The sequence below is a fragment of the Bufo bufo genome, chromosome 1 (genome assembly GCF_905171765.1).
Source record: "Bufo bufo chromosome 1, aBufBuf1.1, whole genome shotgun sequence".
Lineage (NCBI taxonomy): Eukaryota > Metazoa > Chordata > Amphibia > Anura > Bufonidae > Bufo > Bufo bufo.
Window position 1 is genome coordinate 188,921,164 of NC_053389.1, and position 18,818 is coordinate 188,939,981.

General features: G+C 45.4%; 1 protein-coding gene across 3 annotated transcripts in view; it reads right to left on the reverse strand.

Moving 5' to 3' along the window:
* LOC121002211 (testicular acid phosphatase homolog) overlaps positions 1-9,200 on the reverse strand; it is a 114,444-nt gene extending 105,244 nt beyond the window's left edge. For 2 of the 3 annotated variants that reach the window (XM_040433578.1, XM_040433572.1), the window contains exon 1: positions 9,059-9,200. In XM_040433578.1, the coding sequence (XP_040289512.1) occupies positions 9,059-9,163 (105 nt within the window). In that variant the 5' untranslated portion in view covers positions 9,164-9,200. The remainder of the gene's footprint in view (positions 1-9,058) is intronic. The other variant, XM_040433585.1, reaches the window with a different exon arrangement.
* Between the last annotated feature and the right edge of the window lie 9,618 nt (positions 9,201-18,818).

Below are 18,818 nucleotides of genomic sequence, written 5' to 3' on the forward strand. Positions count from 1 at the left end.
ACAGTGCCATCCACAGATCCCCCATAACAGTGCCATCCACAAATCCCCCCATAACAGTGCCACCCACAGATCCCCCCCATAACAGTGCCATCCACAGATCCCCCATAGTAGTGTCATGCACAGACCACCATTAGTTCAAAACACACCAAAAGCACACCTTTTGGTTAAAAATATTTATTTTCTTATTTTCCTCCTCAAAAACCTAGGTGCATCTTATGGGCCGGTGCGTCTTATAGGGTGAAAAATACGGTATGTATTTGTTGAATGAATATACACACTAAAAAAGCTAAAATTTCTGGGGAAATTATGTGAAGTGTTCTTGCCTCCACCAGTAGTCTACAACTGGAGTGGGCAGAGTAACTGGGTGGAGTGGCTTGAGTAACTGTTGTGTGGTTGGAGTGGCTGGAGTAACTGTGGAAAGGTTGGACTGGGCAGAGTAACTTTATGGAGTGGGCAGAGTAACTGTGTGGAGTGTTTGGAGTGAGTAAACATAGTAAACATTTACACTAACCAATTGATTGCTAAAATTTAAAAAGTGCATATGGCAAGCTTGATAGAGTGAGAAATGCATTTCAACTTTTATTTATTTATATAGCACATTTAATTGCAATGTTGTTGCCCAAAGTGCTTCACAGTTACATTAAAACATACATTTATAAAAACATTAGCAGCCGATTTGTGTAGGTGGGCTTGAAAATGGGGGGGTGGTGGCAGTTTAGAAATCATGTCCTGATTTTTCAGCTGACACTCTAGCTTTTGTCACTCTTCTGGCTGCTCACACACCTGGGTTCCTATGGCAACTCACTCTACAGCAAGGGCAGAGAAGAGCGGTTAAAAACAAACTGCTCCAACTTGCTCACTTCACTGGCGGTTGCCATCTTTTAACAGTTGTAGTTTAAAAATTATAAATCCTACAGCGAAGATTATTGTGAGAATCACAAGACCCAGACCTACATTTTGATGCATAGTATGTCTCTGAAATATTAAAAATAAAGGCACAGTCGCAGTTTAGAAATTGCCCTTCAAATTTGAAGGCTAGAGTGGAGTTTCAATAAATGTCAATGGGCGGTGTGAGTTGCAAACAAATGGTCATATTGTGAAAACTATCAGGACTATGGCTTAGCTGTGGACATTTTTAGTGGCAGCAAGGATAGCTGAATGTTTTGATATGTAGGTGGGCTTTAAAATGAGGGCGTGGTGGCAGTTTAGAAATCATGTCCTGATTTTTTAGCTCACACTCTAGCTTTTGTCAGCTCCCGCTCTAGTTTTGAACATTTCGCCATTCATTCCTATAGGACTAATTTTGACACAAAAAGCCGATATTTCGTGAACCATTCGGTGAAACGTTCCACAAAGTAATAGCATACCAATCGGGAACAATCCACACGTTTCGGTATATTACTGTTTATGTAGTGTAAAAACTGTGGGAGGAGTTAGGGTGGTAAATTTGGCTATAATAATAAGAATATATATGGGAGATAACAGTAAGTGGTCTTGCCATGCAAGAACACTTAATTAATAGTCACATGTCTAAGACAGGGCTGTTTTAACACATTATTGGGCCCAGTGCAAAGGGCTCATGAGAAGCCCCTCACCATGGCACTTGGCTGCAGCTGTGAAGGGGCAGTAGTGCTACCTTGGTTGATCGGCCTCCACGCCTACTTCTGAGAATCACAGCATGTTCTATAATTTTCACGCAGCCGTGACCCTATAGAAGTGAATGGGGCTTCAATGAAAAAAGTTTTTCACTGATGGTTGCTAGGAGATGCTGTTTGTAAATCTTCAGTTAATAGATATAGGGACAGGCTATGAAACTAATCCCTGACAGGATAAGGGCTCATTCACACAACTGTATCCGTTTTTGAGGACCAAAAATTGCAGATCCACAAAACATGGATACCAGCCGCATGCGTTCTGCATTTTTCGGATCGGAACATCCTTCTCTATGATTGAAATGCCTATTCTTGTCCGCAAATATGGACAAGAATAGGATATGTTGTGTACTTTTGTGGCGCCACACTCAGCCTGCAGTCCACGTTCTCTGCGCTCCAGACTCATTACGCTGCTCCTCTGCCTATTTTGCTGTGAAGTACAGTAGTAGGCAGTGCCTATTGGTACTATATACCTCTATATGCCCTGAGAACTTAATGTGGTCCAGGAAAAAAACTAAAAGTGGCCCAATGTTGTAAGCAGGTCCAAATTGATAGAAAGCAGGGCAAACACATAATACCACCCCGGTAGAGCCAAATACGACAGTGCAGTACAATATACGGCCCCAGCAGAACCAAATACTACAATGCAGCACAAAATACAGCCCAGCAGAACCAAATACCACAGTACATCTCAAAATAATGCCCCAGCAGCACAAAATACTTCCCCAATAACTGCCTCTCTGTGGTGGCCAGCGCCAGCTGCCATGTTCTGTCCTCCTACTCTAGTTGTCTCAAGATGGCTATACAGTTGGATTCAAGAGTCAGGAGGTTAGCGTCAGATAATTACTTACCTCGCTGGCTGTCTTCAGGAGGACACAAGTGGGCACCAGGAAGTTTCCCTGTAGATTCACCCTTGCCTCCATGACCTGGCTGAACTCAAAGCCTCCAACCTCCTGCCAATCAGAGTTTTGCTCTTGTCTGGCATGTCCCCTGCCTGGCAGCAGCACCTGTTTGCCAGTGTGTTTGGTGGGAGATAAAATTGTTTAATACAATTCTGGGTCCTCTATTATGTAAATTATTTATTAATATCGAGGATGGGATTAATAGCACTGTTTCTAGTTTTGCAGATGACACCAAGCTATGTAGTACTGTGCAGTCTATGGAGATATCTAACTACAAGCTGACTTGGACATGTATCATGTTATGTATCTGGGTAGTAATAATCTACATGCATCATATGTCCTAGGGGACAGAGTCAATTGTACAGAAGGATCTAGGTGTCCTTGTAGATGGTAGGGTAGATTAAAAAACAGCATACAATGTCAATCAGCTGCTTCTAAGGCCATCAGGATATTGTCATGCATTAAACGAGGCATGGACTCGCGGGGCAGGGATGTAATATTACCACTTTACAAAGCTTTGGTGCGGCTTCATTTCAAATATGCAGTTCAGTTCTGGGCACCAGTTTATAGAAAAGATGCCCAGCAGCTGGAAAAGTACAAAGAAGAGCAACTGAACTGATAAGGGGCATGGAGAGTTTTGGATATGAATAAAGATTTAAATAATTAAATGTATTTTAGTCTTCAGAAGATACATCTAAGGGGGGGACATGATTAACCTATACAAATATATAAATGGGCCGTACAAAAAATATGGTGAAAAACTGTTCCATGTAAAATGCCCTCAAAAGACAAGGGGGCACTGCCTCCGACTGGAGAAGAAAAAGCTCAGTCTCCAAAAGCGTCAAAGCTTCTTCACTGTAAGAACTGTAAATCTGTAGAATAGACTGACTCCTGACGTGGTCACAGCACGAACAGTGGACAGTTTTAAAAAGAACTTCTTTAACATTCGCATTAGGCTTGTCCTGCAGGGGAACAACCTGCTGGATCCGTACTAACGTTTGCACACGTGTGCTCCCGGAAGTCCTCTCCTGTCCCAATCACTATTATGGGCACAGGCCAGAGATACGGCTGCAGCACGGCAAACATGCCGAGAGGAGGACGGACAAAAACCGCAGCACGCTTATGTTTTTTTTAGCTATGTAACCATGACCCAGCTTTCAGCTTCCAGACCCTGCGCTGTTTACATTTGCCTTGCTATGGGCATGGTCACATGCACCACTCCAGAGAATGATTGGTTTCAGCAGTGATGTGCCGCTTGTGGCTGCATCATTGCTGAAGCCAGTCATTGGCTGGAGTAGAGTATGTGACCATGTCCATAGACTGGTGTATATAAATAGTGCTGGGACCGGAAGATAGAGAGATACAGCGCAGACCACCGAACCAGAGTGGAGCAGGAATCTTCTGTGTCAAGGGCCATGCTGCAGGAACTTGTTAAAAATCATTTTTACCCCCTTTAAATCTGCAGAAGCAGGCCTTAGCCAAGGGTGGTTAGAAGAACCTTGTGGATAAAAGTTTGTCCAGGCGATACTTTATCGGAAATCAATCTATGGAAATTACCCTTTGCATCAGATAAACTGTCTGCCACTCCATAAAATCTCGGAGGAAGCTAATAAAAGGAAGATTTAATGCCAAATCAAGAATTGTTCCAGTAGGTGGCAGACTGTTGGATTTTTTACCACCTGGGAAGATGAAGTTACAAATACTGGAAGCTAAATCTTCCAAAGCAAGTCTGCAGCTGCTTTTGCATGATTCAAGTTCTTGCCTATCAGTAATGAATTGCAGTTTACTGTAGCATATTTCTGGTTCCAAAGCCATAGAAACAAATCAGATAGATCTTAGATACATTAACCATCTTCTCCATAATGTATACTGTATACCATAAAATCTGTTAAGGTTACTTTCTGATTTGCTGCCAAGCTCTCCAGTGGGCTGTTTTAGCATAAAATGCCGGGAACTGGCCGGATAAAAACCATTGTGCTGTCCAGAAACAATAATTAACTAAATTATGTAGTTTTTCTTGAATTAACATAATATTAAAAAATATTAGACCATCCAGATCATTTGGACGTTATGGGGATCATTTATTAAGATAGATGTTCCAAAGTTTTGTAGATCTTCAAATCGGAATTAAACTCTGAGCCTCCAGTTTTAGTTCCTACTAAAATGTTCTTTTCTAGAGTCCGTAGGCCGCATATACCCTCCCAATAAAGTGCAAACATCTTTTATCACATGCCATACTTCTGGATTCTGTTATAGTTATGTACAGCGATGAGTGACCATTGGTCAATTATAGTTGTTTCATTACTTTGGGGTAGTTTTTGTAATAAACTTACCTGTGCGGGCTCCAGCGACGCATGCTGGGGGAGACAGGCAGTGGACTGATTGATAGTCCATCTGCTCAGTCATGTTTAGTTTTGTGTGTGACCCTAATCGAGCGCCAGGGCACTGGACCAATCAGGTTCTGGTGCAGGGACTTGGCACTCTATTTAAATCCTCTCCTTTCTATACATCATTGCCAGTGATAGTCTGTTGTGTGTACACCTTTTTCCCTGTTCCTGAGTTCTTGATTGGTTCCCAGTGTTTCTGACCTTGGCTTGTCTTTTGACCATTCTCTGCCTCATGTTTGGTACAACCTGTCTGGTTTTGACCTGTTTTCTGTTGACTCTGCTTATTGTGTTTGTCTGTCTGCATGTTTGTTTGTCCATATCAGCACCTTAGTAGCGTATGGATCGTCGACCAGTTGTGGTCTACCCATTTAGGGCTTAAACTGCAAGTAGGTAGGGACAGTGGGGTAGTTTCAGATCAGGGCCATACTATCCTTGTCCTTAGTTATGCAACAGTTTTACTGTCTTCTGTCTGATGGTGTGAATGACATCATGATCTCTTGGTGTGCTGTCTACAGACTCAAAGAAGAGAACATTTCAAACATAAATTTTCCATTTGTCGGCTACTCAAAAGTGACACTTGCAATATGGCTGCACTCCCTGCTATTAGCGTTGACAAAATGGCTGCCTCAACCAAATAGTATCTGTATAAGATGATAAGTACGACTATCTTGATTATACTTCCTCTGGTTCGGTGTGATCTTCTGCATTGTAGTAATGACAGCCAGGGGCTTATATACATTTCCAGTGCACACATCACATACAGTATTTTGCAGTTGTTAAAGGGGTTGTCTGACCATTCAAAAATAGCATGTGTCATTTATACAGCAGGTCAGTGCCTCTGTTCTAGCGGAGACAGGTGCCGTGAGGCTGGAAGCAGGACACTGGGTAAAGATGAGTGCTTTGTGTTTTCTTTGCTCTTTGGTATTCCAGTTGTAGCAAGTTAAAGCTAAGTATTTTGGCCTCATGCAGGTGACTGTATTTTTCTTCTTTTTCCTATCCGCATTTTTTTGCGGATCTCACGCGGACCTATTCATTTCTATAGGTCCGTAAAAAGAAAACTGTGCTGCTCGCATCCATGCGGCTGGGCTGCAAATTATAGCACCTGTCCTATTCTTGTCTCTTTTGCGGACAAGAATATACTTTTTTACAGTGGTTCTCACGAAAATTGCAGGGTGCACACGGACCTCATCCGTATTTTGCGGATCCGCGATTTGTGGAGCGCAAAATGGATACGGTTGTGTGCTGGAGGCATTAGGCTATATTCACCAACCATATGTATCTTGCTGTCTGCAAAAGGTGGATCAGCAAAATTCATATGACGTTCGTGTTGCATCTGTTTTTTTTTGCGGACCTATTAACTTCAGTCAGTCTGTGGTCTGCATTTGTGCCCAAGAATAGGACATGTTCTATCATTTCCAGAACGGACAGATTGATGCAGAAAGTACACGGAAGGCATCCATTTGCTTTCTGCATCCATATGTCCGTTCCACAAAAGATAGAACATGTCCTGTTCTTGGCTGCAGATGCAGAACACATATGGATTGAAGTCACTGGGTCCTCAAATAACACAAAAACAGATGCAACACAGATATTATCCGTATTTTGTGGATCCGACATTGAATGCTGGATCCAATGAACTCTGGCAGCTATTCTCTGCCGGATTGCTAGGAGATGCCACAAATGTCAAGATAAGTGCGGGTCCTACCTTTGAGACCACAGAAGTAAAAGGTGAGTACTGTCCATTCACCACTATGGGAGTTCCAAAATGAGCTGCAGACTGGCTCAGCTATTTCCAAGAGACCCAAAGTGGTTAATAGAGAGGCAGCTGTGCTTCGAATCATGCTCTCCATTCACTGATATGGGATCTCTTAATATACAAAATGCACCACGTGGAGTTCCAAAGGCTGGGCGTTCTGTGCATGTAGTATCCATTAATCCCAATCTCAATCAAAAATGCAACGGGCAAGATTTTCATATAAATATCGCTTTATTGTTGTATTAAAAACCAGACAGAGGATTACCACCGAGGTGGATATAACGTGGATCACACCACCTGCAACGTTTCAAGGGACTCCGCCCCCTTTCTCATGTTACATTCACCTCCGTGGTAAACCTCTGCCCAGACTGAAAGAATGGACTGAGACCTCCAACTTGGTATGATGCCTTCTTGATGTTGTTCATACTAATGGTTTTTAATACGACAGCGATATTTCTATGGAAATCTTGTCTGTTGCATTTCTTGATTGAGACCTCTAAAAATAGTTGCACATGCTCGCTTGGCTATTTTGGGAAGTCTCATAGCAGTGAATGTAGGGCACAATACGTATATGCAGTGTGCTCTCCTTCACTTCAGGGGTTACGTTATGGAGATAAGAGTGAGTCACACCTATCTGACATTTCAGGCATATCCTAAATGTGACACATATTTTCTAATTTTCTGGGTGTAGATTTTTCTTCTATATCTTGAACATGATAATGGGGGGAGGTCATCCTGCCCGTGCTGTTAAAGGGAGTCTGTCACCATCATTTCACTTTTTTAACCCTTCCCACAGCTCCCTAGCATGCTTACAGTTAATAAAAACGTTACCTCTGGCATCAATCCTGGACTTATAGAACCCTCAAAAACGATCTTTATAAGATATGCAAATGAGAGCTCGCAAGTGCCCAGGGGCGGCGTTACTCTCTTAGGTGCCCTGCTTGCTCAGCCTTCTCATTGCGTCCCCCCGCCCCTTCCTACCCTCTACCCGCCCATCCTTTCCCTCTGACCGCCTTTGTACTAACTTGTTATTCTGCCGATATCCCACGCCTGCGCACTCATTCCTTTGGCCGGCGCATGCGCACTGCGATACCCATTCCTTGTACGGCATCACAGTAACTATTGCGCATGCGCCGGCTAACGACGCGAAAACACAACAAAGGAGGCGGTCCATCGGCGTCGTTAGCCGGCACATGCGCAATAGTTACTGTGATGCCGTACAAGGAATGTGCATCGCAGTGCGCATGCGCCGGCCAAAAGAATGAGTGCGCAGGCTCGGGATATCGGCAGAATAACAAGTTAGTACAAAGGCGGTCAGAGGGAAAGGATGGGCGGGCAGAGGGTAGGAAGGGGTGGGGGGACGCAATGAGAAGGCTGAGCAAGCAGGGCACCTAAGAGAGTAACGCCGCCCCTGGGCACTTGCGAGCTCTCATTTGCATATCTTATAAAGATCGTTTTTGAGGGTTCTATAAGTCCAGGATTGATGCCAGAGGTAACGTTTTTATTAACTGTAAGAATGCTAGGAAGCTGTGGGAAGGGTTAAAAAAGTGAAATGCTGGTGACAGACTCCCTTTAACAGCATTTAGACATATGCTTTACAGCAGCCACCATGGGTTGTAGACACAGTTTTCTAGAAATTCTCTGTGACTTGTACAGAGGTCAGAAGGGAGTAGATAAGCTGTGATATCACCTATTGTGAAGAGTGGCTGCTGTCTTATCTATACATGGGTGATAAGTCATTGTAATCCTGCTTGTGATCATAATGAGACGACTGCTGAAAAGTGATCTGTATAGACCAGAAATCATTGTCTTAAGTCATCTGTCTGTACAGACCAGAAATTATTGTCTTAGTGGCCTGTGTGAAAACTCCCGAATTTTTGTTAAATATAGATAGTGACATGGAAAATATAAAATATGTTTAACAACATGAAAACTTGATTTATAAATTAGTCCATTTTCTGATGACACATTCCATTTAAAACACAGTGTTGTGAAAGGAAGCTTGTCCCAGAGGGGTTCCTGTAGAGCAGCAAAGGAGATTGGAGGCTCTTTGGCATGAATGCTAGAATTGTTGAAGGTTTAAACACTGAGGGGACTATACGCCACATGTACTGGTGAGGCAATGACAACTACAAAGCTAATAAGAAATTGCTCCATGTCCACTATGTATACGTTACTTCTGAGCTTTTTACACAATTTTCACTTCAGCCAGCTGACAAGGGTTGTGACTCCCCCCATTAAATAACTACCTAACGTTCCTAAAAAAATATTTGACAATGGGTTTCCTAAACCAGAAAACCCCTTGAAATGAATCTTCCTAAGATTCCTACAATGAGATGTAAAGATTTACTATTTACTCACCACCACCACAAATGTCAGATTATCTAATCTCAAGGAAGAGTCTCCTGAAATCAGAGTGCTGGAAAAGACCAGAAGGAGCCAAAATGATAGTAGTTCTGCCGCCATAACGTGAGGAGTGTAATATAGATGCAGCTGTTTATTAGGAAGCGTGCACCAATCCCTCCCTAGCTCTACAGAGCCACATCCTGTAGTAGGATGTGATGCCTTTGTTTTCATTTTCAAAGGACTGAAAAAACTGGCCCGGCCCAGCTAAACCACGAGAAGCGGCGGAAACTCAAACTTTTTTGGGTAGGGGTCACCCACAACTTTTATTTGGTAAACAGTAAACATGACTGGCATCCTCCTCCAGATATCTACAAACTCCAAATTGCTGGGCACTGTAAGGTTGCTACCGTGTTTCTCTAAAAATAAGACAGGGTCTTATATTATTTTTTCTCCGAAAAAAGGGTTAGGGCTTATTTTGGCTCATGAACATATTTTATATAGACACATGCCAATTACAGAACAGTCCCTGGACAGTGTTTATATTAATTATGACTACAACCCCTCTCATCCATAGGAATGCACCCATATACTGCAGTACATGGATGCATTCCTATGGATGAGGGGGGTTATAGTCATATTTGCCACACATTTTTCATTCTGGTACCGTATATTGCCCCTGAGCTGTCTTTACCCAAGGGACCTAGGCAGCAATCTACGGTACCAGGGAGAGCAGATACGACACGGGAGAGATGTAGGGAGCTCCTCCAGGCAGTAGAGAGGAGAAAGAGATCCTCCTGCTGCCTCCTTCATGTAAGTAAGAACGTGGGGGCTGGCGGCAGTACAGGGCATACAGAGAAGCCGCCAGCCCGCCCAACGTGAAAGTGAAGGGAAGCCCGGGCTGCCGGCATAATTTAGCATTTAGTGAAGCCGCCAGGTGCTGCTTAGTGCCGCGATGTAGGTGCGGGCTGGCGGCTTCACTGAAGGCTAATTCACTGAAGCTTGAAGCCTGCGCTGCCCGCCCGCCCACAGTTTCATGACAGCTCCTGAGCTGCTCCTGAGCGCTCCTGAGCTGCTCCAATTTGCGCTCCTGAGCTGCTGCAGCCCGCACATTTCTTCCACCTTCCCTTTGTATAAAATCTAGGGCTTATTTTTGGAGTAGGGCTACTACAAAAACCCTGCAAAATAGCGCTAGGGCTTATTATCGGGGTAGGGCTTATTTTCGGGGAAACACATTACACATTCGCAGGCTGAGCCCATGTACAGCTCTGTGGTTATCTCTAATTGCTGGGCTACACCTGCAAAGCTGCCAACAGTCCTACATTTCCCAGGATTGTACCAATGTTTCAGACATGGGACTTGTTCTGACCTCCAAAATGGGTGGGGCCTACAGTTGCAAGAAAAAGTATATGAACCCTTGGATTTAATAACTGGTTGAACCTCCTTTGGCAGCAATAACTTCAACCAAACGTTTCCTGTAGTTGCAGATCAGACGTGCACAACGGTCAGGAGTAATTGTTGACCATTCCTCTTTACAGAACTATTTTAGTTCAGCAATATTCTTGGGATGTCTGGTGTGAATCGCTTTCTTGAGGTCATGCCACAGCATCTCAATCGGGTTGAGGTCAGGACTCTGACTGGGCCACTCCAGAAGGCGTATTTTCTTCTGTTTAAGCCATTCTGTTGTTGATTTACTTCTATGCTTTGGGTCGTTGTCCTGCTGCAACACCCATCTTCTGTTGAGCTTCAGCTGGTGGACAGATTGTCACGGCTGAGGATGGGGAAAACCCTCAGCCGTGCGGTATCAGGAGATGGAAGGTCGCTACTTGACCAGTACCACAGAATTAGGGAGCAGGTCACCTCCTAGAGCTTCCCTAATCTGACCCTGACTCCTAGCTGCATGAGCCGCCCTTGAAGGTAGGAGGGCTCATGCTCAGGAACCTTGGATCCCTTCTGACCCTCCGTCGATCCCTGAACTAGGAGCTGGGTAGACAGCCCGTTCCTCCTGGACACGGAGTAACAGGAGTCTAAAAGTGGCCAAGCTATAAAGAAAGGGGAACAGAAACAGACATATGGCAATGACAGGTAAGTGAGACTAGTACCACACTTACCTGCCACAGACACACAACCTGGAACCCACGTGCAAGTGCTGCTGTCCACAAACAACACAAAGGACACCGCACACACAGACATCACACGGGAACCCAGGAAACCATATTCTGCAATAAATAAAGACCAAACAAACATCTTCTAAACACCATACATAAACCTATGACCACAAGGGTGGCCCCCACTGGCAGATGGAATACACAGGAGGCTGCTCCAGCTAACCATGGCTGAAGTACCCCTCAGACAAGTGATATTCACTGAGGCTTTATAGGCCCAAGTAGCCACACCCACACCCAGTGTTCACACACACAGAAGGGATTTAACCCTTCCAACACCAGGCAAGGGAAGACAGACACTTAAAGGGGAATACACACATAAACACACTTCACCTGTTGCCGCGGGCAACGGCATGCGTGGCAATCATGTCCTGGGGATCAGCCATAGGGCTGAGACACTGCCACCACATGCACACAACACCATACGTTGCCACGGGCAACCAAGTGAAGGAAAGTGTCACAAAACAAACCACTGGCCGTGACACAGATGGCCTTAAGTTCTCCTGCAAAATGTCTTGATAAACTTGGGATTCATTTTTCCTTCGATGATAGCAATTCGTCCAGGCCCTGGCGCAGCAAAGCAGCCCCAAACCACGATGCCCCCACCACCATATTTCACAGTTGGGATGAGGTTTTGATGCTGGTGTGCTGTGCCTCTTTTTCTCCACGCATAGTGTTGTGTGTTTCTTCCAAACAACTCAACTTTGGTTTTATCTGTCCACAGAATATGTTGCTAGTACTGCTGTGGAACATCCAGGTGCTCTTGTGCAAACTGTAAACGTGCAGCAATGGTTTTTTTGGACAGCAGTCCCTTCCTCTGTGGTATCCTCCCATGAAATCCATTCTTGTTTAGTGTTTTACATATCGTAGATTCGCTGACAGGGATGTTAGCATATGCCAGAGACTTTTGTAAGTCTTTAGCTGACACTCTAGGATTCTTCTTCACCTCATTGAGCAGTCTGCGCTGTGCTCTTGCAGTCATCTTTACAGGATGGCCACTCCTAGGGACAGTGGCGTATCTATCACGAGGCAAACCAGGCTTTTGCCTAGGGCGGCACTTGCCAATAGGGCGGCAAAATGCCTTGTTTGCCTCTGTCCCATTCGTCTTATATGTTGCCGCCGGTATACTCAGAAGATCCGATGGTATATTTTAACCCCCAGGCGTTCCCATGGTGATGGGGACGCTTGCCTGGGGGTTAGAATATACCATCGGATCTGAGTTTTCACGACCTCAGTGAGATCGTAAAAACTCAAATCCGATGGTATATTCTAACCCCCAGGCGTTCCCATGGTGACAGGGACGCTTGCCTGGGGGTTAGAATATACAGGGCCACGCCGCTCACAGGAGAACATTTATAAACTAAGCAGTAACTTTAATCATCGATGATCTCTTTACTGGATATCTTACTCTGTCTTAGCTCCGGTAACAGCAAGCAGTGCGGGCGGCGCTCACTCACTGACGTCACGCGCCTGCGCCGCCTAGTCGGAGGAGCAGGCGCGGGACGTCAGTGAGTGAGCGCCGCCCGCCTGCACTGCCTGCTGTTACCAGAGCTAAGACAGAGTAAGATATCCAGTAAAGAGATTAGCAATGATTAAAGTTAATGATTCATTTATAAATGTTCTCCTGTGAGCGTCGGGGAGGGGGATCTATTGATGGCACTATTTAGGGGAGGGGGATCTGTGGATGGCACTATTTAGGGAAGGGGGATCTGTGGATGGCACTATTTAGGGAAGGGGGATCTGTGGATGGCACTATTTAGGGAAGGGGGATCTGTGGATGGCACTATTTAGGGAATGGGGATCTGTGGATGTCACTGTTTAGGGGGGAGATCTGTGGATGGCACTATTTAGGGGAGGGGGGTCTGTGGATGGCACTGTTTAGGGGGGAGATCTGTGGATGGCACTGTTTAGGGGAGGGGGATCTTTGGATGGCACTGTTTAGGGGAGGGGGATCTGTGGATGTCACTGTTTAGGGGTGAGATCTGTGGATGGCACTGTTTAGGGGAGGGGGATCCGTGGATGGCACTGTTTAGGGGAGGGGGATCCGTGGATGGCACTGTTTAGGGGAGGGGGATCTGTGGATGGCACATAGAAAGGGGTGGGGTTTAGAGATAAAGGGGTTTGGCCTTGACAGGAAGGGGTGGGGTTTAGAGAGAAAGGGGTTTGGTCTTGACAGGAAGGGGTGGGTCAAATTTATATTAGGGGGGAGCCCGAGTTTAGTCTGGCCTAGGGCAGCACAAAACCAAGATACACCACTGCCTAGGGAGAGTAGCAGCAGTGCTGAACTTTCTCCATTTATAGACAATTTGTCTTACCGTGGACTGATGAACAGCAAGGCTTTTGGACATACTTTTATAACCCTTTCCAGCTTTATGCAAGTCAACAATTCTTAATCGTAGGTCTTCTGAGAGCTCTTTTGTGCGAGGCATCATTCACATCAGGCAATGCTTCTTGTGAAAAGCAAACCCAGAACTGGTGTGTGTTTTTTATAGGGCAGGTCAGCTGTATCCAACACTTCCAATCTCATCTCATTGATTGGACTCCAGTTGGCTGACACCTCACTCCAATTAGCTCTTGGAGATGTCATTAGTCTAGGGGTTCACAAATTTTTTCCACCTGCACTGTGAATGTTTACATGGTGTGTTCAATAAAAACATGGTAACATTTAATTATTTGTGTGTTATCAGTTTAAGCAGACTGTGATTGTCTATTGTTGTGACTTAGATGAAGATCAGATAACATTTTATGACCAAATTGTGCAGAAATCCATATCATTCCAAAGGGTTCACATACTTTTTCTTGCAACTGTATGTAAACCCTGCCCATAAGTGGCTGTTCTTGGCAGATTTGGGGCATGCCCGGGGTGGAGCTTAAAGGAGTTGTCCAGTCCTTTACTGCCCTTCACAGCCATCAATATGTGATCGGCAGGGGATCAGCACCCTGCACTCCTGCTGATCAACTGTTTCATTGCCCAGTGTGCAGTGGACAGAGCTAGTCACTACAGCACTGCTAACACTGAAATGAATGGGAGTGGTGGTGGTTACAAACTCTGTCCACTGCACAATGGATGGAGCTGTGTAGCTCTGGTGCTGGAGTTACTCTGAAACAGCTGATTGTTGGGAATGAAAGGTTTTGGATTCCCACCAATGAGATATTGATGGCCTTTCCTGAGGATAGGCCATCAATAGTAAAGAAGTGGACAACTTCTTTTAATGCCTTGAATTTACCAAAAGAAATGTAGGTAAGGCTACTTTCACACTGGCGTTTCTGGGTCCGCTTGTGAGATCCGTTTCAGGGCTCTCACAAGCGGCCCAAAACGGATTAGTTTAGCCCCAATGCATTCTCAATGGATAAGGATCCGTTCAGAATGCATCAGTTTGGCTCCGTTCCGCCTCCATTCCGCTTTGGAGGCGGACACCAAAACGCTGCTTGCAGCGTTTTGATGTCCGCCTGACGATGCGGAGCCAAAATGATCCGTCCTGACTTACAATGTAAGTCAATGGGGACGGATCCGTTTTCACTGACACAATATGGTGCAATTGAAAACGGATCCGCCTCCCATTGACTTTCAATGTAAGTCAAAATGGATCCGTTTGCATTATCATGAAAAAAATATGCATATGTTCATGGTAATGGAAACGGATCCGTTCTGAACGGATACAAGCATTTTCATTATAGGTGCGGATCCGTCTGTGCAGATACCAGACGGACCCGCACCTAACGCAGGTGTAAAAATAGCCTAAGTATGCATCTGTATTTGCCGTGGTTTTCCAAGTACAGGTCCAGCTTGGCAATTATTGGTAATCCTGGTGCATTATCCATGGCTCGGCCACACGTTATAGCCTGTTATGACTATTCACATTAGATCTATGAGGACCTAACCCGCTATCTAAATAGTTGTTATGTCCTTCTGATGTCAGAGGACATAAGGATCAGGCACGTTGGATTTCAACTGCCTGATGATTTTGTTCTCAGGGAGATAGGCAGCTGCTAGAAGTGTCTGACAGTGGCATTCTGTCCTTTGCCCATTCAATAAGGCTGGGTTCACACCTGAGCGTTTTACAGCGCGTTCCTACGCGCTGTAAAACGCTCAACAGGCAAAAACCAATGTTTCCCTATGGGCATTGGTTCTCACCTGAGCGTTTTACAGCGCGTACGAACGCGCTGTAAAACGCCCTACGCCCCAGGAAGTACAGGAGCTTCTTTGGGGCGTATTGTCGTGCGTATTGTGGCAGTTTTTCATTGGATTAATCACACAATCGCGCGTACTATGAGCGTTTCCAAAATACAAAAATGCCCCAAAATACGCCTCAAAAATGCCAGATAAAAACGCCTGTAAAAAGCGCTTATCGAATACGCTCAGGTGTGAACCCAGCCTAAATGCATATGTTGGGAGATAGCTGCCAATTACAGTATGTACTGGAGCTCCACTAGACCGTGAAAGTCAAGTGAGCGTGTGGACACAAGGTGCAAGGTCACAACCAGGTGTTGAATATATAGATAAGGTTTATTGGGAGTCTCCCAATAAACCTTATCTATATATTCAACACCTGGTTGTGACCTTGCACCTTGTGTCCACACGCTCACTTGACTTTCACGGTCTAGTGGAGCTCCAGTACAATTGATTATCCGGTCTGGCCCCCGCCAAAGGAGTCTTCGGACAGAATCGGCAGCACCAACCAGTAACCTGTAATTTCTCCAGCTGGCCTTCATTGGAGTTGCACCCAAGACTGGTGCAACCTAAATAGGGGAGCATAATTAACTCACCCGTATTTGAAGGACACCATATATCTGACATACTCACCCTATGAGCGCCTTTCTCTCCTTGTTGCCATCAATTACAGTATGTGTATGGCCAGCTCCAGGAGCTCACTTCACAGATGGACTGTATAATGGTGGGATAAAGCCATCTGCCCCCACCCCAGCCAAACCTCTTAACCACTTACAGCTCCTGTGCAGCAGCCGGATATGCGTCTGGGGTTGTTTTTAAGTAAATTTGTTGTGACGCCAGTTGCATTGAAGCAACAAGGGACAGAGTCCCCTTAAGTAGATTGTGTTAGTGGTACCCAGGTGTAGGAATGCCAGAGTGGTGTAAGGGTAGCCTATAATGTCCCTTTAGATGTGGCTGTGCACATGTCATGGTGCTCCTACCTGGATATCCTGTAAACCTAGGCGTTGTCGTCCGCAGCAGAGAAAATCGGGTTAATAGTTGGGAGATTTGTAGAGTAAATTGAGTCCAGACCTTGTATATAGTTTATAACAGCTTTACTTTGCATAAACGTCTTTCCAAACAATTTACAGGCTTTTCTTGGTTTTTAGCAGGTACTAGCATAAACTGGCAGGCATTACCAATCTCGACTCTGCTATGCTGACAGACTTAAATTGGAACATTTCCTTTGATGTATGCTGAAACTTCTCTCTCTATTGTCTGTCTCTAGATTATGTACCAGGGCACTTTCCCTTTGTTGTATGAGGCTCCAAGCTGTGTCCTCTATATCCAGCAGAGCTGAAGGTGTTCTGCTGGCTTACTTTGCTTAGCTGGGGTAAGCTAGGACTTTCCCCTATAAGGGTGTAAGCTGAACTGCCCTCTAACCAACTAGTCTGCTCCCTTCCTTAGAGAGGGTCAGAAAGGAAAAACAACAGGTTCCACTCTCTTCCAACAGTAGCCAAGTCTGCTGCCACCTCTGGTGAACCAGGTACATTACATGAACATTAAAAATTTCAAACAGGAAATGCACAATGTGGAGGACCTGGACAAAATACATATAATGACATCGTACCAGCATACACAGATAGGAGCAGGGCGTAGGAGTGGTAATGCCACTCAGGGGCATTACATTTCCTCTTACTGAAAGGCATGCCATCCTCGGCTTGTGCCCAGGAGGTGCTCCAAGGGTACCCAAGGAAGACTAGAGTGCTGCATGAGACTATTTTTCTATTACTAACGGATATAGCAACAGCTACCACTAGGTCTCTGCCCGTATGAGTAGGGAGTCTATTCACAATTTTCCCTCTTGGTATAAACTAGAGAACCAAAACGTCTGCACCAAGCGATCATTTCTGGCTTCCTTTTGAGTATTCTGGCCATGAATACCAAAGAAAGCATGAAGGTGTCTTTACTCTGTAATCCCACCACAATGCAATGAATGTCCGCAACTAGAAGGGTGGCTTCATACTGTAAAAAGAAACTAAAGGGGCAGTAGACTTAAATAAAACTTCGCTTTTAATAAATAGGAGATAAAAAGGCCCCTACTACACAAACAACGAATAAGACGTGCCCTCTTGGTAGGTTGGGCAACAACGACACAACATACAAACAATATCACTAGGGAAAAGGTCAAGAGAAGGGTAATAGGTCGATATAGGGGCGGGGGCTGTAGTGTGTACTACCCACTGGCCCTAGTACCTCCCTACTTGTCCTGTAACACCCTATGAGGTATCCAAAGGACGGGGCCCAAAAAACCCCGCAAGGGGTGGCCCAGACTGGAACTCTGATCCTAGTAAATAGCCCTGGTAAGGCCCTGGTCAAGGTGATTTACAAAGGAAAAGAGTACACACTTTGGAACAAAATAAAAAATGAACACAAAAAAAATGGGTATAACACCACCCAGACGTAGTATAAGGATCAGGGTGGGGGCATACTCAAGTGTCCCGACGCGTTTCTTCGGTTAGAGCCCCAGGATTCTTCAGGGGACACGGGGCTAGGTGTTCGCTGTAAATCAATCTTTGACTAAGCCTATGAATAATAAAAATGCATGTATAGTAATACATCACAGAAAAGTAGTCAAAGGAAAAGAAATCTCCCCATCAATCACCCAGTATAGGGTCATGGAAAGGTATTAACTTACTCATTTGTGGCTGCGGTCAAGGGTGGCTGTAGGCACACTGTACGGCAGGACCCAGTGTGGTGGTGTCTGCTAGGTTGATGACCGGCAGCTACTGAGGCGAAGTCCGCCACATTATAAAGGTAGGGGGACAGGTGAGGCACATTTTTCGGAGTCAGTGGACTTCCGGCTGTGCGCCTATTGATGACGCTCCTGCAGGGTGTCAGAGGCCGCGGTCACGTGAGCAGAGTATCCGGAAGTCACGTGACCGCGCCTGCGCCTCAGATCCCTGTCCCATGCGTTCCATGGGGCTAAGAGTGGAACGCACAGCCGGCGCCTTGCCCCAACGTCATCCGGCCGCGCCTTATGAGATGCAAATGCATCACACACGCGGTCACATGACCTAGGCCCGGCATCGGCCGCACAGGCGCAGTGGTATCCCTGATGGCCAGACTGGAGGGTATATAATAACACACCTCTTTCTTGAGCAGTACATCAGGGAGGCTTTGACTGCCCCTCCTGAACGACCACTAATTGTGTGGCTTCATACTGTATTACCTTCCTAGCACTAAGGTCGTATAATACTTTACGCTTTGTCACCTTGATGACTGAACTGGTAGCTAAACATTTATATCCACAAGGCGGGGCCCGTTGCCTTAGGACACGCTAAACTAGGAGTAGGAGCCGGCTCTCTCTCAAAACTCCCACGAGGGTTAAGTACTCCCAAACACACATTAGCAGCGGGGTTACCTTTGACGTTATTAGACCTGCTTGTGAAATATGTTAAAG